This window comes from Xenopus laevis, chromosome 2S (genome assembly GCF_017654675.1).
Source record: "Xenopus laevis strain J_2021 chromosome 2S, Xenopus_laevis_v10.1, whole genome shotgun sequence".
Classification (NCBI taxonomy): domain Eukaryota; kingdom Metazoa; phylum Chordata; class Amphibia; order Anura; family Pipidae; genus Xenopus; species Xenopus laevis.
Window position 1 is genome coordinate 67835761 of NC_054374.1, and position 26392 is coordinate 67862152.

A 26392-nucleotide genomic window follows, 5' to 3' on the forward strand; every position below is an offset into this window, starting at 1 on the left:
CATTGGATCATTCATCTGACACCCAACTGCTGCATGAAGACAGAATGAAGAGAAACCGATACGGAGAGAGGAATATTTAATATAAACTTAATTATTTGAGAAACAATGCAGATTTTTTTAATTGATTGTATTTAGAGAGTTTCTTACTTCAGTATGAGAAAGCTTATATTAAATTTTCATTTTCGCCATAGTTCCCCTTTAAGGGCAAAGGCACCAGTGGATTTGAGGCATTTTTACCTGTTGCAATTTTAATATCGAAACCATCTCCAAATGCCCTTTAGATAAATCACAAATTTGTTCACTAGTCTAAAAACACGAGCTTGCAGGTAATTTTCATAAAGGGCAATGAAATGTGGTTTCTAGCATTGTTGCCCTAAGAATTTTTGCTACTAACAAATTCATTAAAATATCACCCATGTGCCAGTGTCCTAAAGTGTTATAGGATTATTAGTTATTGCTGCCAGTTTTAATTCTCCACATACAACGGGATGTATATTGCCAAAAGTATACAATTCATGCCTTAAAGTCTGTAAGTATATCACTGTAGGGGACTAACCCACCACCAGGTGTAAACAGCTTTAAAACAAAACCCAATAATATTTATAATATATTCTTTGGTTATAAATGTAAAAAAATAAAACTTAAAAGTAAATGAACGGAATGGGAAAGAAATAGATGGGGACATGTAAAAGGAATGAATAGGAACAAGAAAGCAGGGTGGAGTCAGGAAAGTAAAAGAAGAGATGATATAAAACCCTTTGCTTTTCCAGCAGTGCAAAAAGACGGCAACTTGTAGATGTAAATTGAATGCTCCCTTTCATAAACCTTTTACAAAGTCTATAAGTTTTTTTTTTGGGGGATAAAAGGCTGAATCTCCTCTGGGTGAGGTCCGGGGTCACTCAGGCATCGTTGAAGACGCTGTGAGTTGGGACTTTCTTGGGGAATGAATACATCATCAGCACCAGGTGAAGGGGGCTCACGTACTGTCATAGTGATCCCTTCTTCCTCTTCCTGTGTTTCATTTACTGTATCCACGGATTCTGGCGATGCTGGATCAATAGTGATTGTTGGAATATTCTCAGAATCTGGCTTGGGTTCATAGGCAAGAGGATCTGGAGAAGAGATTTGGGAAAGTAAAAAAGAAACGATAAGCAGAGAAGAAAGAAAGGAGAAACAAATGACAACAGTGTGAAACAATTACAACATATTACATTGGGAACACACTACAAGCTCACTTTCTTCACACATAAGGATCATTCACAAACAAATGGAAAATATACACCAGCATATTAATCCATAGAAGCCAGAGATTAACTTTCATCATTCTACTTGCATTAGCCTGTCAAAGCTCATTACTGATGATTTGTTATGGGTTAATTGTATTTCTTAACAACCAGTAAGCCACCAGGTACTTGCCTGAGCCAACTCTGGCTCTTGACATGGTAGGGGAATCCAGCTTGTGTGCAGGAACAGTCAAGTAATTGGTCACCTGTTAGAATGAAAAAAAAACATTGCCCCAGCATTAAACCTCTCCAATGTATTTTCAACATACACAGTTTTTTTTCTAGGCAAATGCCTTAATTTCTTTCAGTTTCTCACCATCTCAAAATCTGTATATACACTTGTGTCAAAAGCTGCATTTGTTCAGCACAGAAGCCAACTATATCTACCATTGTGTGATCTCTACAGAACCATAAGTCTGTTGTATTGGTCTTACCCTCTGCTCCATTTGATGAACTTTTTGTCTTCGCAGTAACATCTGGTTCCAGGCATCTTCATATGGGTCAGCCACCAAAGTGTGACGGTTATATGACCGAAGCTGTAATGGAAAAAGGCATAGGTAAAGAGGCAGTGAAGAGTGAAATATAAAATACTAGGTTCTGTTCTATTATTATTAATGTAGTAATTTATTTTATGAGGATGCAGATGATTATAGGCTCAGAGCTCAGATCATCCCTTTTCTCTACATAACTGCATTTATATAATTTTACATAACTGAGTAAAGGAAAAATATTTTCTGTATAAAGCTTTCAGCAGAAGGCATGCTGAAAACAGAAGCTAATTACTTGCCTCATGCCATATACATAGCACTGCCTAAATACCAAAAATGAAACTCTCACATAAAGGCATAGACATGCAAATCACTCCTTTATGTCCCTTTGGCCAACTATGCATTCAGAACTGCTAGTTTTATAGCACAGATACAGCCTAATAGTGCAGAGCCAAATATCCAAGAATGCAGACAGCCCGTTTCCATCTTGTTAGATCTCTTTAGTGCAAGATATTGGAACATGGTTTCTGAGTGGGTAGGACTTGTGGAGTAGTAAAGCAAAGAACTTTGACTGGTTAGGGTGAGACGGACTAAAAGGAGCCAAAAAGCCCTTCACGTGCAGCATAAGGCCTTCTGAAAACAGAATGTATTTACTTGCCTCATGCCATATACAAAAATTAGAGTTTAACGCTTCCATAAGGCATTATGGGTGGAGACATGCAAGAAAATGTGTCAGCCTTTGTAATATTAGTTACGTCAACTTTTATATAATAAGTAAAAACGGTACCCGCTGTCTTGTCTTCTGAAGATTAGTTCGTAGGATTTTGCGAATTTCCTCCTCTTTTCCCTTAGACAGAGTTGGGATGAATCTCTCAGCCAGTTTGGGTTTAGGCTGAATATTCCTATGAAAGATTAAGAACTTCAAATTAAAAACAAAATAAAACATAAGCAATTGACTGGCTGTAGGGAGGTAGCGGTGTGGAAGTCTTGCCGTCTTATCACTTCCTAAGGGCTAAATTCCACAAGTGCTTTTGATCAGTGAAATTTTATCTGATCATGCCATGCAACAACACAAGATTTTGTAGGATGCTATGAAATCTGATCCCCCGGCTAAAATGTATGTAGAATGAAAGTTGGATCAGATAAGTCAGGTGGTATAGTTTGTTCATGTGTTTACATCCGACCTCAACAAAAAAACAAAACCATCTGTTTATCTTGTTGGAAAAAGATTCACACAAGGAAAGGAAGATATTAGAATGTACACTTGAGCAAATAAGATGAAAGGCGAATGGGTAACACATTCAACATTAACAGATGAAATAAACTGTTCTATCAGATTTAGCTGCCGTGAAAAGGGATATATTCAGCAGCACTCAATATAATGTATATTATGTGTGTTACAAATGAAATGTAACTCCAATATCTGGAAAATCTAATCCACTTCCCTTATTCCAATATTTGACACAAATGAAACTCGGCAAACTTCACCATTATTTTTTCCCAATATGTGACACAAAAAAATCCCTTTAACATTTTGCAAATTAACCTAGCCTGTGGACTTACTGCATTGACACGGTAGATACTGTGGAGGGGATCTTTCCGATGCCACCACTTTCCACCAGCTCAATCGCCTGCTTCATCTCCATCTTGTGGTAGAAGGCAATAAGCTGTGGTTCTGTAGATCTTTCTCCAGCAATAAGGCACTTTTTCACATAAGTCTTATTAAAGCGGTTCAATCTTGGCAGAAGAGAAAAAAAAGATAAAAGTTTGGTGAGGAAAAATGTGCCTGTTCCTCTTGAACTTTTGCTTGGCTACAAACTCCCAGCTTTCCAGTGTAATTCAGCAAAAAACATTTTGTAGGTATTTCTTCCCAAATTATTTCCTTTATTTCTCTACACATTTAAGCTACACACTATCCTGGGAAGTTTGGTTTTTCATGGAAGAAAAAAAATACATCATGGCACATGGGCAGTTATGATCGTCACAGCCCTCATAGTAAAAGCTGCAACAATCAAGAGCACCCCCCCCCATGACAGCGGTATCCTAACCATATGAATTAGAAACATTTAGTCTATATTAGACTCTTACTTGTAGTGAAATGTATTACATTACTGAGCAACACCTATGGAGCAGCAATTTTTTTTCCCATAGGAATCATGCTGCCCATCTAAGTATGTTATGTGGGCTGTCAGAGAGGGGGTTTAACACCGTTAACGTAACTAGAGGGGGGCGGGCCCTGGCGCGTAACGCGCAGCCGGCCCCCCGCTTCCCCTTCCGTTCATGATTTTCAGGCCGGATTACAGTGGCGCGCAAGCTGCCGGGGGGCCCTGAGGGGGTGCGGGCCCTGGCCCACTCGCACCCCCTGCTCCCCCGGTAGTTCCGCCACTGTTTAACACTTAACCTTTAAATGAGAAATTGTTCTGGTCGATTTTCACACAATTACATCAGATACACACACATTTACATCAGATGAAAGAGTTTTGCAACCTACTTGTCTTTCCAATGGTGGTGACCATAATGACCACAGATATCTTCTATACCAGTCAGAAGGTGATCTAAAAACTGGAGGGAAGAAAAATGGAAAACTTAAGACAAAAATAAAAACATATTAGTAGCATACTTATATGAGACATGCAGTATATGTGAATGCAAGTGAAACATTAAAGGACAAGGAAAGGCTTCAATTAAAAGAGTTAGTATTTCATTAGTCCTTGTTCAAGTAGACCCCTAAGGTTTTTCCCCCCCAAAAAATACCCACTATGTTTAGAGCAGTTTGTTCCAATGAGTTTCTTCTCTTTTAGATAAGTTGCGCATGCCATATTTAGTCAATGTCATCAGTATCACAACCATCAATGTTATGCGCATTGCCTGGAATGTGCTAAGAGTCTGCAGGCAAGTCAGGAAAGGTGGCAGAAATAAAAGTAACATGAACACCAAACAACCCACAGCAGAAATAGATAGTAAGAGCCTGTGATTGGGTGTATTACGTTCCTGCTTTCTGTTGCATGTAATCGTAGCAACCTCGAAAAATGGCTTGCTATTGGTTAGCACTGTTAAAGGGTGGCATAACGAGGTCAATGTATGCGAGTGCACCTGCTCACACTACACAGTGTATTCATGAATGTACTTTACGTGCAAACTGAGAGCTGCATGATAGGACTTTTCCCTTTACTTTGTTTTTTCAGAACTGATGCTTTTAAAAAATAAAAGGCTGGATAGTAATGAAAATGATTAGCACAGGAAACGAGAATAAAGTTATGCCTTTCACTGAAGCCAATATTGCATTTCCTTAGGAAAAGGAAATCTTTGAAAAAGAGGCACTGTTATCAGTACCCGCTTCTTCTATCACTATCTTTCTCTGATTTACTAGTCAATGCTATAACTGAACCTGACAAACAGAAAAAGAAGTGATGGGATTGTTTACCTGCGTGTGTATCTCTTCATTTATTGATCGCTTTGATTCTTGCTTCTTCTTCACAGCCAGCAGCTCTACCAATGGTCGAATAGTCATGCCCTACATGAGTTAAGGACAGGTGGGTGTCATAGAGAGTTGGATTATGTGGGTAAGAGCTTTTTTTCTGTTCAATATATTGCTGGAATTGTAACTGAATGGCCAATACAGCAATGTTTCTGTATCTGTAACCTTGTTATGAGCCAAGGGGAACCCTTAAAGCAAAAAAGTTCAAAACCACTGGGATGTTAGAATGTAAGGATCTCTATCTAGAGTTCCATTTAAACTTTATAATTTAAGGATGTAAAAAGTTACTAGGTAATCCCCATTAAAAATGTCACACTGTTTGGTCTGTCTGGATGTGTTGAGCATGGTATTCAGAAATTACATTTCTGCCACCTTGAATGTGTATGAACATTAAAGTGCAAGATTGCCCAAAAACTGACTATTCCAGCTAGACGGTATATCATTAATTTAGCATTCACATGCAAAATTATTATTTTTATGCAAAAAATCTGTAACATTTAAAAGACCAAGGTAAAACGAAGCACAGAGATTAAGAAATACATTTTTTTATTAGAGTATTTTCAATAAACCCATTCAAATGCTTAAACCATTATCTTGCTATAATTACAAGGGTGATCAAAAGTATTTTGCTATTTAAAACAGTATTAGCTGTCCCTGCCAGCTTTACTTAGTTAATCATGCTGATTCATATGCGGTTATACTTCTGCTCCTAGTAAAAGCAAACCCCTTTAGTATTAAAAAATGTAAAGGTGTGGGATCACCTTTTGTCATGTATATAATATATTTAACTATGAAAACCTTGCAATCCACAAAAACACATGCTTACAACCATTTGGGTGCTGTGTTGGTTTGTGAACCTGTGATACCTTTGCAAATCTCCTCACAATGGCTACCTATATACCAAAGCTATAAATTTTTGGCCAAAAGTATGTGGCGGTTTTAATCTAAAATGACCCCTTATCTGGACAAACTCACAGCCAATTCCGTTTTGTTTTTGGAAGCAGTGTCAAAACAAGACTATTTGTCAGGAGCATGGGGTTTTATGGATGAGCAGCTGTAGGTTGCTGCTGTTGCAGTGGAATGGTGTTCTCTGGAGTGATGAATCTCTGTCTGGCGGTTTGAAAGAGCAATCTGGGTTTGGCAAATATCAGCAGACCACTACTTCTCTGAATGTGTATAATGGCAACTGTAAAGTTTGGAGGAGGAAGAATAATGTTCTGATGTTATTTTATGCTTGTGTGTAGGATCTTATGTTCCCCAGAGAGTACAATGACATTCTTGACAAGTTTGGCTTTGTGGCAACAGTTTTGGTGCACAAAACACAAAGCAAAGTCAATAAATGGTCTTGCAGAGATGATAGTGAATGAAGCCGACTGGTCCATATACTTAACACCTTTAAAGGAGAAGGAAAGGTTAAAACTAAGTAAGCCTTATCAGAAAGGTCCATCTAAATATACCAGTAAACCCCCAAAGTAATGTTGCTCTGAGTCCCCTGTCAAAAGAAACACTGCATTTCTTTCCTTCTATTGTGTACACATGGGCTTCTGTATCAGACTTCCTGCCTTCATCTTAAACCTCATTGCCCTGGGCAAAAGCATGCTCAGTTTGCTTCTCTTCCCCCACCCCCTCCCTTCTCTACTGTAATCTGAGCCCAGAGCAGGGAGAGACTCAGGCAGGAAGTGATGTCACACCACATTAATACTGCAGCTCCTATTCTAAACAAACAGAGTTTCTAGAGCTTTTTACTCAGGTATGGTAAAGCATTCTACAGAATAAATATAGCATTCTAGCTTGCACTATTGCAGCTAATCTATTGGCAATAAAATGCCTCCGTAGCTATCCTTCTCCTTTAAGAATGAATTGGAACACAAACTGCGAGCAAGGCCTGATCCCCTACATCAGGGCTGTCCAACTGGCGGCCCGTGGCCCGCACCCCCCCTCATGTGGCCCTCCACATCAAAGTCTACCTGCTGGGTCTGTTTACCATATGTAAACTTTAAAAGGTATCACTACAGACATTAAAGGAATTGTTCAGTGTAAAAATAAAAACTGGGTAAATAGATAGGCTGTGCAAAATAAAACATGTTTCTAATATAGTTAGTTAGCCAAAAATGTAATGTATAAAGGCTGGAGTGATTTGATGTATAACATGTCAGTAAGGACTCTACTTCCTGCTTTTCAGCTCTCTTGGTTTACACTGACTGGTTACCCTGGCTACCAGGCAGTAACCAATAAGAGACTTGAGGGGGGGCCACATGGGTCATATCTGTTGCTTTTGAATCTGAGCTGAATGCTGAGGGTCAATTACAAACTCACTGAACAGAAATGTACCATGTGGCCCCCCTTCAAGTCGCTGACTTACTCAGAGTTATAGAGCTGAAAAGCAGGAAGTTGGATTCTGGCTGTTTTATTAGAGATCTGTTCACTCCAGCCTTTATATATTACATATTTGGCTAACTAACTATATTAGAAACATTTTTTATTTTGCACAGCCTATCTATTTACCCAGTTTTTATTTTCACACTGAACTATTCCTTTAACTGGCCCCTGCATTGTCTAAACCTCAAATTCAAACTAATCCCCTGCATTGTTCACACCTGTGATCCCCTGCATTGTTCACACTTGTGACACCTCTATTGTTCACACCCCTGTACTGTTCACACCTGAGACCCAGACTGAAACTGCCCACATTGTTCACCTGTTCACACTTTATTCAAAATGCCAATGGGGCACCAGCACTGTGTCACTGTATGTAGTACATATTAGACTGGTCCTTACCTGTCTCCTGCTCTGTTCTGCCTTCCCTATGCTCCCTGTGTGTGTCATACTTTGGTATTTGTTCTGGGGGTTTAGCATTTGAAAATTATTGTTAGTGGCCCCTAAGGTGTTCATATGCTGGGGTACTGTTTTAGACACAGGGGAGGAGGAGGCATATGGGTTTATGGGTATGTCTTATATGACTTAGCTTTTTTCACATACGAGTGGCATCCCTGCCAGGGCAGGCACAAGGTAGTTTGGCACCCTAGGCAAGAGCTTTAATCAGCGCCCCCCTGTCCTGCATTACCATTTCCCTCCTTACCATGATGGTTTCTAAATAAAGAGAGCAAGAAAGTGTACAATATTGTTTCATTTATATTACTGCTCCCTGTACCTGTACCAGCAAGCTCAGCAGCCATCCATCATACAGCCCTCCTGCAGCCATCATATTGCCCCCAATCTTTACCTGTGTCAGCAGCAGCCAAAAATAAATCTGATCACATCATATTGCCCCCAAGTATTTATGTACCTGTGCCAGCGCCCAGCAGCAACAGCAAACATATGGCCCCCAAATCTGTACCTGGCTGTGCCAGCAGGAAGCTTCACACATTACAGTAATAGAAAGAAAGTCTTCAGTTCAGTGCAACTGTGCAAGGCTGAGAGCAGCGAGAGCCGCACCAAGCAGGCTGCCAGCTCTCTGTCATCACATCAGTGACAAAAATAGAAGGAGAAGGCGCACACCCTTTTACATCGAATTACAGGGTGCTAATCCATAGGTGACTCCCCATAAGGGTCTCCATAATGATATACCACTACTGCAGATAATGGATAGCACACCCGATTTGAAAAACCAAAATTAATTTATTGCAAAAAAGAAGAAAAAATATAAACAAAGAAAATACACAAAACATAATGGGCTCATTTTTGATTTTTGATTATGTTTTGTGTATTTTCTTTGTTTATATTTTTTCTTCTTTTTTGCAATAAATTAATTTTGGTTTTTCAAATCGGGTGTGCTATCCATTATCTGCAGTAGTTGTATATCACATCAGTGACGTCATTGACGCGTGTATGCACATCGCGGTGCACCACACAGAAGGAGCTATTACTTGCCGGCAAGAGGGAGAAGGGGAAGGAGATGGATTCCACCCAACTGGGTGACCATGATTACTGAAACAAATTATTAAATAAACGCTTGGTTAAATAAACCATTTGGTTTTTTGGTGTGCTATTAATGTGGACATGGTCTTGCGGTAACATGGGTGTGGTTTAAAGTGGGTGTGGTCTAAAAACAGGGAGTAGCTAACATCGGCCCTCCAATATGTAGATCGGAAAAATTCCGGCCCTCGGTACCATAGAAGTTGGACAGCACTGCCCTACATCATTGCCCAATTTTGCTCCTGAATGAAACAAATACTGGCAACAACCAACATCTAATGGAAAGTACTTCTAGAAAAAAAGAGGATGCTTTAGCAACAATAGAAAGACAAACTTTCTATTAAGCCTTGGTTTAAAAACAAGATATTGGAAATACAGGCGAGTACATATTTTTGGCCATATAGTGTACTTACAATGGAGAACTGTGCAAGTTTGATGTCATAATATTCTACCCTAGAGAACTTTATTACTGATTACATTCTGCACCTACACAAACCTAATATAAAAGGAAAGGAATAGAAATTGCTCCTGGACAGCGCAAAATGATGAAAGAAAAGCATCTTATAAAATTAAATCTTATTTTTCATCTGTCTACACAAACGAGGAACCAGTTAATGATTGTGTCCTTCTTAATAGTCCTAATCCTATTAATACAACTACTGCTGCATGGTTCACGCATGAGGAAAATCAAAAGAGACTAGAATATGTTAAAATAAACAAAGGTCCAGGGCTGGATGGGATTCATGCCTGGGTACTTAAAGGGATACTGTCATGGGAAAAAATTTTTCTTTCAAAATGAAGCAGTTAATAGTGCTGCTCCAGCAGAATTCTGCACTGAAATCCATTTCAGTGCAGACAATATGGGGCCGATTCACTAAGGGTCGAATATCGAGGGTTAATTAACCCTCGATATTCGACTGGGAATTAAAATCCTTCGACTTCGAATATCGAAGTCGAAGGATTTAGCGCAAATAGTGCGATCGAACGATTAGTCCTTCGATCGAACGATAAAATCCTTCGAATCTAACGTTTCGAAGGATTTTAATCCAACGATTGAAGGAATATCCTTCGATCAAAAAAATTTAGGAAAGCCTATGGGTACCTTCCCCATAGGCTAAGATCGAGTTCGGTAGGTTTTAGGTGGCGAACTAGGGGGTCAAAGTTTTTTTTAAAGAGACAGTACTTCGACTATCGAATGGTCGAATAGTCGAACGATTTTTAGTTCGAATCCTTCGATTCGTAGTCGAAGGTCGAAGTAGCCCATTCGATGGTCGAAGTAGCCCAAAAAAAACTTCGAAATTAAAAGTTTTTTACTTCGAATCCTTCACTCGAAGTTAGTGAATCGGCCCCTATGTCTAGCCCCATGTCAAATTTCAAAATTGAATATAAAAAAATCTGTTTGCTCTTTTGAGAAATGGATTTCAGTGCAGAATTCTGCTGGAGCAGCACTATTAACTGATTCATTAATATGAACATTTTTTTTCCCATGACAGTATCCCTTTAACGAGCTTAGCTCTGAGATTGCCAAACCTCTTTACTTAATTTTTCAGGATTCATCGAGGTCTGGCATGGTGCCAATAGACTGGCGAATTGCTAATGCGGTGCCACTACTCAAAAAGGGATTCCGTTTTCAGCCTCAAAACTATAGGCCGGTTAGTCTGACATCAGTGGTAGGAAAGTTTTTCGAAGGGATATTAAAGGATAAGATACTGGACTTCATTGCAAATCATGATGCCAGCATGGTTTTGTGTGTAAAATGAGCAAGGACCTTAATTCCGGAAAGGCAATGGATGTAATTTACTTTGCTAAAGCATTTGATGCAGTGCCACACAGAAGATTACTGGTTTTATGATGTAGTTTTTATTTCTAAATTACACTGTTTACACAGTGTTTACACTGCAAATAATTCACTCTACCATATAAAATCTATGTGTCACAGGGGGACTTGGATTTTACTATTGAGTGCTGTTCTTATATCTACTAGGCAGCTGTTATTTTGTGTCAGGGAGCTGTTATCTGGCTAGCTTCCCATTGTTCTGCTGATAGGGTGCTGGAGAGGAAAGGGAGGGGATGATCTCACTCCAACTTGCAGTACAGCAGTAAAGAGTGACTGAAGTTTCAGAGTCACATGACTGGGGGCAGCAGGGAAACTGACAATATGTCTAGCCCCATTTCAAATTTAAATATCTGAAAATTAAAATATATAAAAACCCTGTTTTCTCTTTTGAGTGCAAAATTTTGCTGGATCAGCACTATTAACGGATGCATTTTGAAATTTTTTTTTTTTCCTATGACAGTATCCCTTTAAGGAATGTTGGTCTGGAATATAGTATTTGTTCCCTTTAAGGAATGTTGGTCTGGAATATAGTATTTGTATCTGGATAGAGAACTGGCTCAAAAATAGATTACAAAGAGTGGTGGCAAATGGAACATTTTCTAATTGGACCAGTGTTGCTAGTGGAGTACTGCAGGGCTCTGTAATTGGTCCATTGCTTTTCAACTTGTTTATTAATGACCTGGAGGTGGGTATTGAAAGTACTGTTTCTATTTTTGCTGATGATACTAAATTGTGCAGAATTATAGGTTCCATGCAGGATGCTGCCACTTTGCAGAGTGATTTAACTAAATTGGAAAACTGGGCAGCAAACTGGAAAATGATGTTCAATGTTGATAAATGCAAGGTTATGCACTTTGGCAAAATAATATAAATGCAAGTTACACACTAAATGGCAGTGTGGTGGGTTTCCTTACCTGAGAAGGATCTAGGGTTTTTTGTGGATAACAAGTTGTTTAATTCTGGGCAGTGTCATTCTGTGGCCACTAAAGAAAATAAAGTTCTGTCTTGCATAAGAAAGGGCATTAACTCAATGGATGAAAACATAATTTATGAGGGTAGACTGTCAAGGTTGTGGTTGTTTTATCTGGAAAAAGGGGACATGATGCGAGGGGACACGATTACACTTTACAAGTACATTAGAGGACATTATAGACAAATAGCAGGGGACCTTTTTACCCAAAAAGAGTATCACCGCACCAGAGGCCACCCCTTCAGACTAGAGGAAAATATCTTTCATTTGAAGCAGCGTCGGTGGTTCTTCACAGTGAGGACAGTGAGGCTGCGAAATGCAATGCCAGGTGATGTTGTGATGGCTGATTCTGTTAATGCCTTTAAGAGTGGTTTGGATGATTTCTTGGACAAGCATAATATCCAAGGCTATTGTGAAACTAAAATCTATAGTTAGTCTATGAGTATATAGTTTATGTGAGAGTATGGAGGGGTCAGTTTGTATATGTATGGATGCTGGGTTTCATTTGAAGGGGTTGAACTTGATGGACCTTGGTCTTTTTTCAACCCAACCTAACTACAGTATGTAACTATTAAGTGTAACAAATATTTCCATCTGTTAAAGTCTTGCCAAGGGCCAAGATCATAATGGTATGGATAGTGATCTTTTTCACATCCTAGAGGAAATTGCACCATCACATATGCTCTGCTTTTTCACATCCATGCTCTAATATATTATCCACTTCTTTCTTAGCTTACCTGAACAAAGACTGTAAAGAAAATCACTGTAATGATTGCAGTTAGGAACATTTCTCTTGGGAAGTGATTACTATCCAGGAGGTATCCCAGCGAAAAAGCAATAGCTCCTCTTAAACCTCCATATGCAATGATAAACTGGTCCTTTGGAGTAAGTTTCACTATACGGAATTTGTTTAGGAACCAGGTTAGGCCCAAGACACCTGTACAAATTAAAAAATAAAATAAGTTAAACGAGTGATTAATAATATAAAGATAAAGTCCAAACATGTACCTAGCCATTTGTTTGAACCAACTGCTGTAATAAATTTGGAGTTATGTAGCCAGTCCTTATAAAGCTCACCTCAAACTTTCCCAAAACATTTCCTGTCACCCTGGAACACTTATGAACTATATGTTGCCAATGGATCAGAAAAAAGCAGATACAATTAGGGATGCACTGAATCCAGGATTCTGCCTTTTTCAGCAGGATTCTGAATTGGCTTAATCCTTCTGCCCGGCCGAACAGAATCCGAATTTGCATATGCAAATTTGAGTTTGTCACAACACAAGGAAGTTTTCCCCTTCCCACTCCTAATTTGCATATGCAAATTAGGATTCAGATTCGGTATTCGCCCAAATCTTTCACAAAGGATTCGGGGGTTTGGACGAATCCAAAATAGTGGATTTGGTGCATCCCTAGATACAATGCTTATTATCCAAGAAGGAATATTGTCTAAACTAGTAAAGCTACTTCTTTAAATCTATGTTATGCAATGAAAAACAGTTATGCACGAACCAGAGATCCAGGAGGCAAAGGACAGACTTGTTCATTCATAATCAATAAATAAAATTGTTTAAAAAAAAATAAAAAATAGGAAAGCTATTTTGAGGGCTGTTTAGGAATACAGTTTTTCTATTTAGAGTTATAGAAATTGTAGCAGTCAACACTGGCTTTCCAATTTTTCTTTTTAAATATTTGCATTTGCTTTCTACAAATGAGTAGAAAGTTGGACAGCCGTGTTGCAGGAGATGGGTGTGTGTTTGCGACTCCCTGGGTGCTGGAAGTAACACCTCCCTCAAGATCAGTGAAAATTACATAGATCCCTTGTGTCCATGTGCCCTGTTCTTTGTACCTTATCTAGAAAAGGATAGCAGCTGGCATTTGGGCACATGAGGAGCATGTGTAAACTGAAGTACATTTGTGAATATAGTTTAAATTCATGCATTATCATATGCATATTTTTGCACCTAGCACTAGCACCTAGTGTTTGTAAATAACCCCTAATGAGTAGTAATGGAGTATTAAAAACTCAAACATCCTCTATGCTTTAAAGAAAAAAAATAAAATAAAAAGGCAGTTTAAAAGGGGTGTATTTTTTTTTTTAAAGTTTCCATTAAGTCTTGTCTAGCCAGTCGTCAAATAATTATGTTCAGCGATATATAATTTTGTCCAAATTAATTTATGTTCCCCTCTGCATTAGAATTAGTTGACTCACATTAGCCGACTCACCTGTTCTTAAATGCTTAATGCTTTAAATTCATAAAAGAAAAAAGAGCAGGGTTTATAAAAATCTAAGTGGGCTGTTGATTCAATTTATGTATTCAATAAGCAAAATATAAAACTTGTGGTGTTCATAGACAGAATGCTCTAGGGAAGGCACAAAACATGTCAGGTTGGAACAACGAAGTCTGATTTGGAGTAGCATAATTGTCTACATTCTACAAATTCTGTTCCTGCAGCTAAAGGCTGAAGACACATGCATATCCATGAATAAAGTTAGAAAAGAGACAGTACTGTATGCATAAAAACATTTATATGTGGTAGGGTAGCATACCAAGAACACGAGATACAAAACAGAAGATGAGTGTACTGATGACATAGGGCCAGTTCCATTTATGAGGCCCAGCAACAGTTGAGACCCCAAGGAAGATGAAGATTAGGGTTTCGCTCACACTGCTCCACATCTTAAGAAAGTATTTGATGGTCGTATGGGACTTGTGGGAGATGTTGGCCTCAACATAGGGTCTCATTACAACTCCAGTGGCAATAAGACTGCAGGAAGAAGGAGGATATCAGAAGGAATGATAGAACATCTTCAGTAAAAAGGAATATATCATCATGGAATAAATATCATATGGCCAGGGTAAAATTAAAAGCATTATATATGAGATATTCCCTTGAAAGAGTCATAACAAGAAAATGACAAAAAAGTTAAAGGATTTAAAAAACAGAGGAGAAACTCACGCCATGATGCCCGAGAGGTGGAAGAGTTCTGCTGACAAGTATGCCATATAACTATAGAGGAAGACAAACAGCGGCTCAATGACGCGGATGTGGGAGGTGAATCGGGAAGTAAAAGCAGCAATTATTCCATACACCAAACCAACAAACACTCCTCCCAGTGCCACCACTAGGAAACTCAAGAAGCCTAGTGAGATATCACGGAATGTGATTTGCTCCAGGCTAGCATACTCTTCAAACAGGTGGTACAGGACCTAAGGAATAAAATAAAGTATAGAATGTGAGCTTGGGAAAAAATATCTTTCATTTTAGACTGGATAAAAAAAGGAGAGGGGTGAAAAAAATGTACATAAGCTTGGTAGAAAATTAATAAAATTGTGGTTGAAAAGTATGCTGAAATAATGAGAAATAAGAAGGAAGAGAAACAGCACATAAACAACTGTATAATTAATTTTAGGAAGCGGAGATCAAAAAGATATAACAAAATAATATAAAATCTAAAGAAGAAGTAAAAAGTATGGAGGTAACAAGTATGTGAGATGGCCAGGAGGTAACTTAGCTAGGGTTAAACGCAATTAAAAGGAAAAAAAAATGGATCAAGAACATGATGACAGCGCCATTCACTGCAGAGTAAAATGCTAGCAAGACATTGATGAAAAGGGGTGTGAACACAAAGTGCTTCTAAAGATATGTGTTGTTCTAAGAAGAGAACAACAAGGCTCTTTTAGGCAAGAACAGTTAAAAACAGGACATGTGTATGAAATTATGCATGAAATGGAGTATCACAATCTGCATCATACTCTGAGGTCTAGGGCAGGCAACAAAATTTTCAGAATGCCACTCCCCATTCACTCCTATGCATATAGGGATCAGTTAATTCTCACTCAAAAATGTATTGGTGTTTTCAAGCCATATTAGCCTAAATTGTGAAATAAACTCATGCCATCGCCTTAGGGTAAGGACACACACTAAGATTCGGAAAGATTCAGTCGCCTGGGATGGTGAAGCGTTCCGAGTGCCATCCCGCCGGCAATTTTATTCAAGCGGCAGAAAGGCAATTCAGGGAGATTAGTTGCCTGAAGAAGAAGCGATTTGTCACTGGGCTACTAATCTCCCGAAATAGCAGCGTGTGTCTCTGCCCTTAGCGTGATTAGAATCGGCAAATGCAAAATAAAGGAAAAGCCATTTTAGTTAAATTCTCTTTCAGGGATTAACGATTAATCACTGTAAGAAAGCTGTAAGGTGGACAGTGCTCACTTTTGTGTGAAAAGGATCTCAGAGAATGCACTAGAAAGTTAAAGTGCATTATTGCACAAGGTCAAAAAGCGGATTCAGAAATTGCATGCAGGAATTCAGAATGCAAATAGGAATTATATATATGAGAACAATTACTCATTTTTGGGTAGCACACTAAGAGTTCAGTTTATTTTATGAATATATACGTTTAATGTTTTAAATAAAGGGTGTTCCTCCATTTTTAAGACTGATTATTATTGACTCTCACTAATAAAATGATCTCAGGGACATTTTGAATTCATAGCAGTGGCCCCATTGGTCTAACATAGGTACATAAAATAGTGATGGCAGATAAAAGATAGCTCAGATCTTCAAAATTGTTATATGTTACATAAATAAACTTTGGCTAACCTCGAGTTTGAGTTTAGGAAAGGAGAAAAGAATAGGTAACACTTTCCCTCCGGAAACATATAATATAAAGCAAATGTAATCTAAGATAAGAGGATGAGTACAGAGGCTTTAGAAAAGTACCATTATGAAAATAATGTATTTAAAATAATTATCTAAACGAAGCACTAACCATTGAGGGGCATCTTCATAGAGCAGAAGATTTGCACTCATTTTAAATGTCCCCATTATTTCCACATTTACTTACAAATCATGTTGTTGGTTCTGTCTGGGAGATACAGTTTGATTAAGCCTCACTATGCTAAACATTTCTATTTCAGTACTGCAATAATTATCCCAAAATTATTTTCAACATAAAAACAGATTAAAGAAACTCACCACAGTGACAGCATCATTAAGCAAGGACTCGCCGAACACCAGAATGTGGAGCAGCTCATTGATGTGGATCTCCTCAAAAACTGCCAGAACAGCCACTGGATCCACTGCTGAAATTATACTGCCGAAGAGCAAGTTGGCCAGGAGGCCCACATTCCTAAGGTCCTCCCCACCAATCTGGCACACAGCAAACAGAAGGGAGCCCAAAAAGAAGGCATTCCAGAGTGTACCGACCACTGCGAACATCAAGATAGTTCCCAAATTCTCAGAGAAAGGGCGCAGTGGCAAGAAGTACCCAGCATCCAGAATAATTGGGGGCAGCAAAAACAGGAAGAACACATCAGAATTTAATACAGGTGGTGTTTCTCCCACTGCCTTGATAAGACCACCCACAAGAAGGCCCACGACGATCAACAAGCAGCTCTCGGGGACCACGTTGGATAATGTGGGGATTACGTGGAACCCTGGGAAAAACAGAAAAGGACAGGCTTCAAGCATGGTTTCTAGAAGGAGGATAGATCAGCAGCACTTCCACTATAGTTGGAGTCATAGCTATCCACCTTCCTTCAAGGTTTCTGACCAACTTTGAATAAGTCACTTCTCTTAGTTTTTTGAGACCTAATTGAAATGTTTAAGAGAACAGTAACACCAAAAAATGTTTTAAAGTAACAATAATATTATGTACGGTTGCCCTGCACTGGTAAAACTGATGTTTTTTCTTCACTACTATACTACACTACTATAGTTCATATAAATAAGATGCTGTGTAGCAATGGTGGAAATTGAAAAAAGTCTATATGGCACAGGTTAAATAGTAAATAACAGATAGCACCATTATGTTCTATAGAACTTATCTGCTACCTGCTGTGTAACCTGAGCCTTTTCTCCTTTGAATGGCTGCCCCCATTGCTACACAGTAGATTTTTTTTATATAAACAATAGTAGTGTTTCTGAAGCAAACACGGCAGTTTTAAAAGTGCAGGGCAACTTATCCTTTAAGTAAAAATAGTACTACAAAAGAAGAAACAGAGGAACTGATGTTTTTTTAAAAAAATTATACCTACAAGTTAGAGATTAAGACTATAATGCAGGTTAAAACAAAGGTACTCAAAGGTACAGTCATGTCAAAAGTACACCAGTTGTTTTGCCCAGTCATAATAATGAATTCAGCACTTATGTTATTGATAGTTTGATAATTGTTTTTGCCATTAAATAGGAGAGCAATATTCTCATTTTGGGACTTCACCATGCCACATTTAGCTTTGTACATGCATGTGTGTATGTATGTATGTATGTATGTATGTATGTATGTATGTATGTATGTATGTATGTATGTATGTATGTATGTATGTATGTATGTATGTATACTACTTGGTAACAGTTCAGAAGACCTCTGGCATTCATATTTTAAGTTCTATCTTTGTACAGAAGGACAAAAAGTTTCAGAAAGGTTTGAGATAGAAAGACAAATTGCATATTTTTCATTTGTCAGAACATGTACCTTCCGTACATATATGGTTTTCTGAGTTTAGCAAATTGGTGCAGTAAACTGGCAAATAATTGGGTTAAAATTCTCAAACTACACATTTGTTAAAACCTGCTTATCCAGCCCTCAGACTGCTAATTACTATTTTGATCCCAAAATTAGGTATGTTATTTTGTAATTATAAGCTCTGCTGGGGGCAGGGACTTTAAAAATGATGCATTTTTGCAACGCATAGTGGAATAGGTCAGAGCTATATACACTGTATAATATTAATAATAATAATAATTATACTGCTTTAGGGAACACTTCAGTACTTTAGTTTAGGAACAGCAGAGTAGGTGCTGTAACAGCTGTGGATGAAGGGTCAGGCCAAGAATAGCAAGGGTGGTTGAAGGACAGGACAGAGGTGCAATGACAAGGCAATATGTCTGTAAAGCAGGGAATGGAAGGTCAGTACAGAAATAGGAGATGGCAATACAAGACTATTATTTTATCTAAAAGTAGAACCCTATTCAATAGTTAAAATTACTGGAGCTGATGGTCCTCTTTTGCAATGTGTAAAATAAGCCATATGTATGAAGGTGTAACTAGAAACTACAGCAACATGTCAAGGTGCTACTTCTCAAGAATCTCTTAATATTCAAAAATAATAAAGGTTTTCACTTAACCTAAACCTATTTTTAATCCATATGCTCTGCTGTTGAGCAGCAAAGCTTTTGGTGCTGAAATTCTATAAGTTAAGGGCTGGGCAAGACAAAGATTAATTAATATATAAAGATGTTAATCAAGTATAAAATAATATTTACAAATAATTTAAGTGCAACCTATGAGATGCAACAAAATGCACACATCTAGAATGCAGCTGCCCAGATTATTTAGCATGACTGTCTCATACAGAAAGAAAAATCATATACACATTATCCGGCCCCCCTTCCCCTTCTCTTATGTTGGGATGGAGGTAGTATTACTAGTGTTATAACTGCTCTCTCCTACATGAAAAAAAAGCTCATGTTATCAAGCTTGCTTGAGAGGACTACAAGAATAACAAAGGTTATGGGCATGCCATCTTTCTTTTTGTTAGATTACTGAAAAAGTATTTGTTTATATCCTTGAGAATAAAGAAAATAAAGGACTATAAATATCCTCGAAGAACATTCATACGGATACTGGGTATTACACATTTTATTTTCAATACACTGAAAAATGTAATTTGTCATACCCAGAATCAATCGGTTTTTCCAGATTTACACCACTTTGCCCATGTTTCACATCGTTTTTAGGCCTCCGTAATAACTCTGTATTGTGATGTGCATATTATAAAGCCCAAATGCAATTGAAAGCAATTGGAAGCAGTATCTGCCTCTGCTCTGCTGGTTCTGCTTCCTAAAATAACGCAGCAGAAGACAGTTACAGTTTTCAATAGCAAATAAGTTTACAAATAAAATGTTTTAAATCTACTGAAATATTGAAATTGTTTAAAGGGGTGGTTCACCTTTATCTTAACGTTTAATATGTTGCAGAATGTCCTATTCCTAGCAACTTTGCAGTTTGTCTTCATTATTCATTATTTTAATATTTCAATGTCTTCTCCCTCTTTCCAGATTTTAATGGGGGTCACTGACCTTGGCAGCCAAAAAATATTGCTACGCGAGACTACAATTTTATTTTTGTTTACTATTTATTACTTAACTATTCATTCAGTCACCTATTAGCATTTCAGTCTCCCTTTCACACCACTGTTGCCAAGGTAAATACAATGCTAGCAACCAGATAGCTATTGAAATACCAAACTGGGGAACTGCTGTATGAAAGGATAAATAATCTATGTCTGTGTGGGTTTTCTCTGGGAACTATTTCTGTGGAATACTCTCACACGCCATAAAATCTTACAGGCAGGTTAATTGGAATATTAGTGTGATGCAGCTAATAGTATTCTAATGATTTTGCAAGTGGCAGGACAAAAATACAAACTTACAAACGTAAGTTCAAGGTACTATCTGGATGCTATGGTTACCAAGCAATGAGGGCCCAAACAGTAGCCTCACTGTTCCTTTAGCTTTCTTACTACTGTGATCATCAGCAAATGACAATGGAAGGAGCCGCACCTTCCTATCCACTGGAATGCAGGTTGTCTGAGTCAGTCATGAGGTCAAATTGCCAAATGGCCCACAGAAAGTAGACTCAGTGAAAGCACAGAACTGGCAGTAACTTTTTCAGCAGTAAATCAAATCGTTTTTTTTCAGAGTTACATCACTTTGCCCATATTTTCCATTGTTTTTAGGCCTCAGTAATCACTTTGCACATGTTCTTTGGAGCACCTTCTTCTCTTAAAAACAAAATAATCTGTTGAAAAATCTTTTTTGCCAACTTTTCCCCAGCTATTAAAATAAGAAAGTTATTCTGTGAAAGAGAGGCAGTAATAAATAGAACAGAAAACCCTATGTGAAAGATTCCCTGGAATTGCAGGGGTTACTTGCTTTGTATCTTGATACACTAAGATTTTCCATTAGGCTTTAGTAACACAATAAGTGTAAGATTTCGTACTATGTGCTTGTTGAGAATAGTAACTAAGAATACCTTTAGTGACGCTCTATTAGATATCTGTATTCTTTTGGTAGTTGTACGCCACCTAGATATATCTTGTTTTCTCAACAATGCTGCGCATATTAAGGGGCCGATTCACTAACTTCGAGTGAAGGATTCGAAGGTAAAAAAACTTCGAATTTCGAAGTTTTTTTTTGGGCTACTTCGACTTCGAAAGATTCGAAGTAAAAATCGTTTGACTATTCGACCATTCGATAGTCGAAGTACTGTCTCTTTAAAAAAAACTTCGACCCCCTAGTTCGGCAGCTAAAAACTACCGAAGTCAATGTTAGCCTATGGGGAAGGTCCCCATAGGCTTTCCTAAGTTTTTTTGATCGAAGGATATTCCTTTGATCGTTGGATTAAAATCCTACGAAACATTCGATTCGAAGGATTTAATCGTTCGATCGAAGGAATAATCCTTCGATCGTACGATCGCAGTATTTGCGCTAAATCCTTCGACTTCGATATTTGAAGTCGAAGGATTTTAATTCCTAGTCAAATATCGAGGGTTAATTAACCCTCGATATTCGACCCTTAGTGAATCGGCCCCTTAGTGTTGCTTTATAATTTCTCAGCACAATATTGCTTTGAAGGAAAACAGTTTGTTGAAAACAGTAGATGTAGCAAGTGAAGGAAGAGCACATAGGAAGCCATAATCATTTAGTGAAATGGAGTATATTAAATAATCCTACTAACCTACACACATCAACCCAAGAAAACCAAGGAATATTTTACACAGTGCTGCTAGAATGATTTAATCTAATAATTGTAGGGATGCACCGAATACACTTTTTTGAATTCGTCCACACCCCTGAATCCTTCGTGAAAGATTTGGTCGAATACCGAACCCTAATTTGCATATGCAAATTAAGGGTGGGAAGGGGAAAACATTTTTTACTTCCTTGTTTTGTGACAAAAAGTCACGCAATTTTCCTCCCGCCCCTAATTTGCATATGCAAATTAGGATTCGGACTCTGTTCGGCCGGGCAGAAGGATTCGGCCGAATCTGAATCCTGCTGAAAAAGGCCGAATCCAGGCCGAATCCAGGCCGAATCCTGGATTCGGTGCATCCCTAAATATTTGTTCCTTTACAGTTGCATTACATAAATATGCTTAAGCAAATATACCTATAAAGTGTGAAAATAAATGTTTCTACATTGTAGAAAAAACAGCTAGATTAAGGAGGTAGTTAATTTACTAATTGTATTGTTTTCAAATAGAGGTATGGGATCAGTTATCCGGAAACCTGTTATACAGAAAATTCCGAAATTCCATAGACTCCATTTTTTTCAAAAGGATTTCCTTTTTTTCTGTTATAATAAAACAGTGCCCTGTACTTCATCCAAACTAAGATACAGATATGGGATCCATTATCTGTAAACCAGTTATCCAGAAAGCTCAGAATTACTGAAAGGCCCTGTCCCATAGACTCCATTATAATGAAATAATCCAAATTTTTAAAAATGATTTCCCTTTTCCCTGTAATAACAAAACAGTACCTTGTACTTGATCCAAACTAAGATATAATTAATCCTTATTGGAGGCAAAACCATCTTATTAGGTTTATTTAATGTTTAAATAATTTTCTAGTAGACAAGGTATGGAGATCCAAATTATGGAAAGATCCCTTATCAAGAAAACCCCAGGCCCCGAGCATTCTGGATAATAGTTTCCACACCTGTAGAACTAATTTACTTTTTCCCCCCCCCCATTTACCTTCTATTTTTTTACCCATTTTTAATTGCAATAATGGCAAGTCGTCTTGGCCTAAACTATGATACTGGCACCACCATGTTTTGCAGATTGCTGTTCTTATGTTGGAATGCAGTGTTTGTCTTTTGCCAAACCATTTTGTCAAACCATTTGTTTAATTGGGTTCTCATTATATAGTTTACAAACTTTCAATCCCCACTGAAAGATAAGGGTAATAACACCTTTATTTTACAAAAATTAAAAATAGAAAGGAAATAAAGTCTTTATTTTGCATATTACTGTACTGATAAATACAACTGGGAGCATTTAGAACACAACACGCTGTCGTTTTCTCATTCTTTAAAAACACTTTTAGGAACATTTTTCCTAATGTGGAACAATTTGCCACATAAACCCCCATATCATCTTTGTAGCTTTGTAGCAAGCACACAGATATTTGATGGCAACATTAGATACTACTGAACAAGAAGAATTATGCAGAAGATAATATAAAGAATTGGGGCAGTATCATCTGATCTTGAAACCTAGGATCTATGGAGTGTGATAAACACTGTGTAAAAACTTTAATGTGTAATGACATGCAAATGAATACATTATATAATATTTAAAAGTGAATTTTAATAAACTCTGAACATGATCTGAAGAGGAACAAACCTGTGCTAATTATGAGTGTAAAGCAAAATAAATAAATCACTAATTCAAGTAACTGATTGTGTATGTGAAATTAAAAGCAGCCCTGCAATGTAAGCCCTAATTTTTTTTGCCTTCACAAAAGTTCCTCATGGAGACACTTCAGTTAGACTACAAACAACCACACGTTGCTAGATATAAAAGTTAGTTTTACATTCAAAAAGAGCACAGCTGGAAGCTACACACTGTTGGAAAAAAAATATACTTTTTTAAGTGGGAAGTGCTTTTAAAGTTATTTGTAAAAACAATTGCTATTGAAAGAATTTGCTCAGCTTGTGCTCGTTACTTGCAACAATGTTGCAAAAGTCTTCAGCAGAGACAGGTTTGTTTATCAGCTGCCGGAGTAAGAGCTCTTTCTTTTCCTGCGTTTCATGTGCATTTTACGTGCGCTAAAACACAGGTTCGCGCGTGAAATAGTAAAAAACAGAAGAGAGCATCCACAAACACCATAGTACTCCATCTTGCATACAACAAGGGTTGTGGGTATTCTCTATAATGAACTATGGAAATAAAGATGGTAGAGGCTGCTAAAAATGTGATTAATGTATTTACTAGACTAGAATGAATATACCACAATGAAATAAAGCATAATTCATTGATCAAAAATAATGGAAATGTCCCTTTTAGAAAAACAAATATTTAACTTATAAAGCCAGTCAAAACCAGTGCCTGTTTTATTTAAGGAATATTTAAATCTCTTTAAAATGGTTATCTCCTCTCCAGAAATGGTTATTGTTCCTTTTCCAATGTTAACCAAGTTATGTGGACTCATACAATCTCCATCATTCAAATATTTGTTAAAGGTGTATACTGTATTAAACAAAATCCACATTATCTTTTCATTTAGAGATAATTTACCCTTGCTATTTGAAACTTGAGACCGTGTTACAGTGTAACCCTGAGGGGTGCGTTATACTGACTTCTTTGAGGAGTTTCCGCAGCTTCTAACAATGCTGAATTAAAGCGAACTGTTTTGGTATTGCCCTCACTAGAATTTTAGTTGTGGTCTGTGGTTAAAACACATATGTAACCTTTAGCTGTGAACGCTGCACTTAATAGCAATATGATTAATAAATACAAAAGAAAACAAGATGACAATGTAAAAGTTGCAGAGAGAGAACACATCAGTACACTTTAATAATTTTACATGTGCCTTTAATATGCTAATGTGGACATGACCTTCTAAAGCTGGCCATAGACGCAAAGATCTGATCGTACGTGTCGAGGATTCGTACGATTTTCGGACCGTGTGTGGAGAGTCCTGACATTCTTTCGTCCGGCGGACATCGGTTATTTGGTCGATCAGACTGGTTAAAAGATTTCTGCCGGCTGCCGGCAATATGGCACTAGCTTTGGTCGGACATAACTTTTGTACGATTGCTGTCAGGGGCAGAACATCAGCTGATCTGTTCTTTTCTACTTTATTGATTGGAATGGTTAGTGGCAGGTCGGGAGATGGGAAAGTCCGATCGTACAATGATTCGTACGATCGGATCTTTGCGTCTATAGCCAGCTTAAGAGGCTTGTTTGTGTGACTGTGATATGGATCCGAGACTGTAAGCTCCACTGGAGCTGTGGCGGAGGTGAACGATGAATAATCCCTGCAAAGTGCTGCCTACACAAAGGATAGTAATAAAATTGAGAATAAGCATGCGATTTGTATGTTGAAAGAATGTTGGCACTGGCTAAAAATAGAATTAACAAACTGAGACATGTATTTTGAATGTATGCAACCTGTCATTCCAGAAAACAGGATACAGACTACCCAATTGCAACATTTAATATTAGACATCCTGCAAAAAGTTGGCATTACAACTTAAGACGTATGTCAAATGAACACTGAAAAGGAAATCAGTGTTAGTCCAACTTCCGTGGCCAGTAAGAATGTTTGTCACTTTAAGTGGTGACCAGCAGCTTCTACTCACCAAGTTTCATAAGTGATGCCAGAAGGATCCATAGTGCTATCTCAAAGGGCATCCGAATACGAGTGTAATCCAGATCAAGAACAGGGAAGGCTTTCTTTTTTCCATGATGGCCTCCTCCTTGGCTGTGGTTGGTGCTATCATGCTGTTCATGTTGGATATCATCAGGGGAATCGTAGACGTACGTGATGCCAGGGTGACCGGATTCAGGAGGGTAACTAGACTCGCTAAATACTATGGGTATCAGGGCCAAGATAAATATATACCCACAGTAGTTTAGAAACACTTTCTTCCCCATTATGAAAGACCTTTTGTATCTAACAAAGGCATATAAACACCACCTGCATAAAGGTTGGCATCAGTCTGCTATGGGATGGCTTTGTATACACAAGACTGAGGAATAAGCAAGACTAAATACTTGTGTGTGTCCCCATAGAGCACAACTGGACTACCTGTCCTCCCAATGAAACCCTTTATACGTACTTCTCGCCCGCCAGGTGCATTATACTCTCCTGCATGTATGAACAGTGTTCATTAGTTACAGGGTAATCTGCAGAATACAATAAAGCGCCGGGTTATTCCCTTATCGAACGAGTAAAGTTAGTCCTTTGGTCCATTCACAGTTATCAGGCGAAGATAGGCGCCTGTATATTACAGCTGGGAGGTGCACGCAGAGATAAGGCATATACGCACGCAGAAATGTAAGCAACAAAGCCAGAGCAGCAAACTCAGCTGTGCGTGTATTTATAATGCGGGGATACCCTGTCTCATAGCTCCAGTGCCCCGATGTCTCCCCCAATCGCACTCTACTAACAATCTCCTCACACTCCCACAGCTTCCTGGCCGCGCTCTCCAGCACCCGCCGGCAGTTCCTAGTTTATATGTGAGACCAACGAGTCGGAGTAAGAGCTAGAGCGGCCGAATGAAAAGCTGGAGGAACCAGACATAGACACCTACAGGCGGAAAAGGAATCTGCAGATGTTCAGCTACTTCGATTTAACGCAGCGTTCCCAATAGAAGATTAGAATATGGGACTAACCCCGTTTT

At 38.2% G+C, this 26392-nt stretch overlaps 1 protein-coding gene across 1 annotated transcript; it reads right to left on the reverse strand.

Annotated features, from left to right (window-relative positions):
* Positions 1-674: 674 nt before the first annotated feature.
* slc9a1.S (solute carrier family 9 member 1 S homeolog) lies at positions 675-26142 on the reverse strand (the record flags this gene model as incomplete). Its single annotated transcript, NM_001088084.1, is given in 15 exon segments — positions 675-844; positions 847-1112; positions 1417-1489; positions 1718-1819; positions 2559-2673; positions 3335-3508; positions 4263-4333; positions 5196-5285; positions 12709-12908; positions 14523-14740; positions 14933-15183; positions 16952-17412; positions 25349-25490; positions 25493-25557; positions 25559-26142. Coding segments are annotated over 15 exon segments (2340 nt in total). The 5' UTR covers positions 25644-26142.
* Positions 26143-26392: the final 250 nt, after the last annotated feature.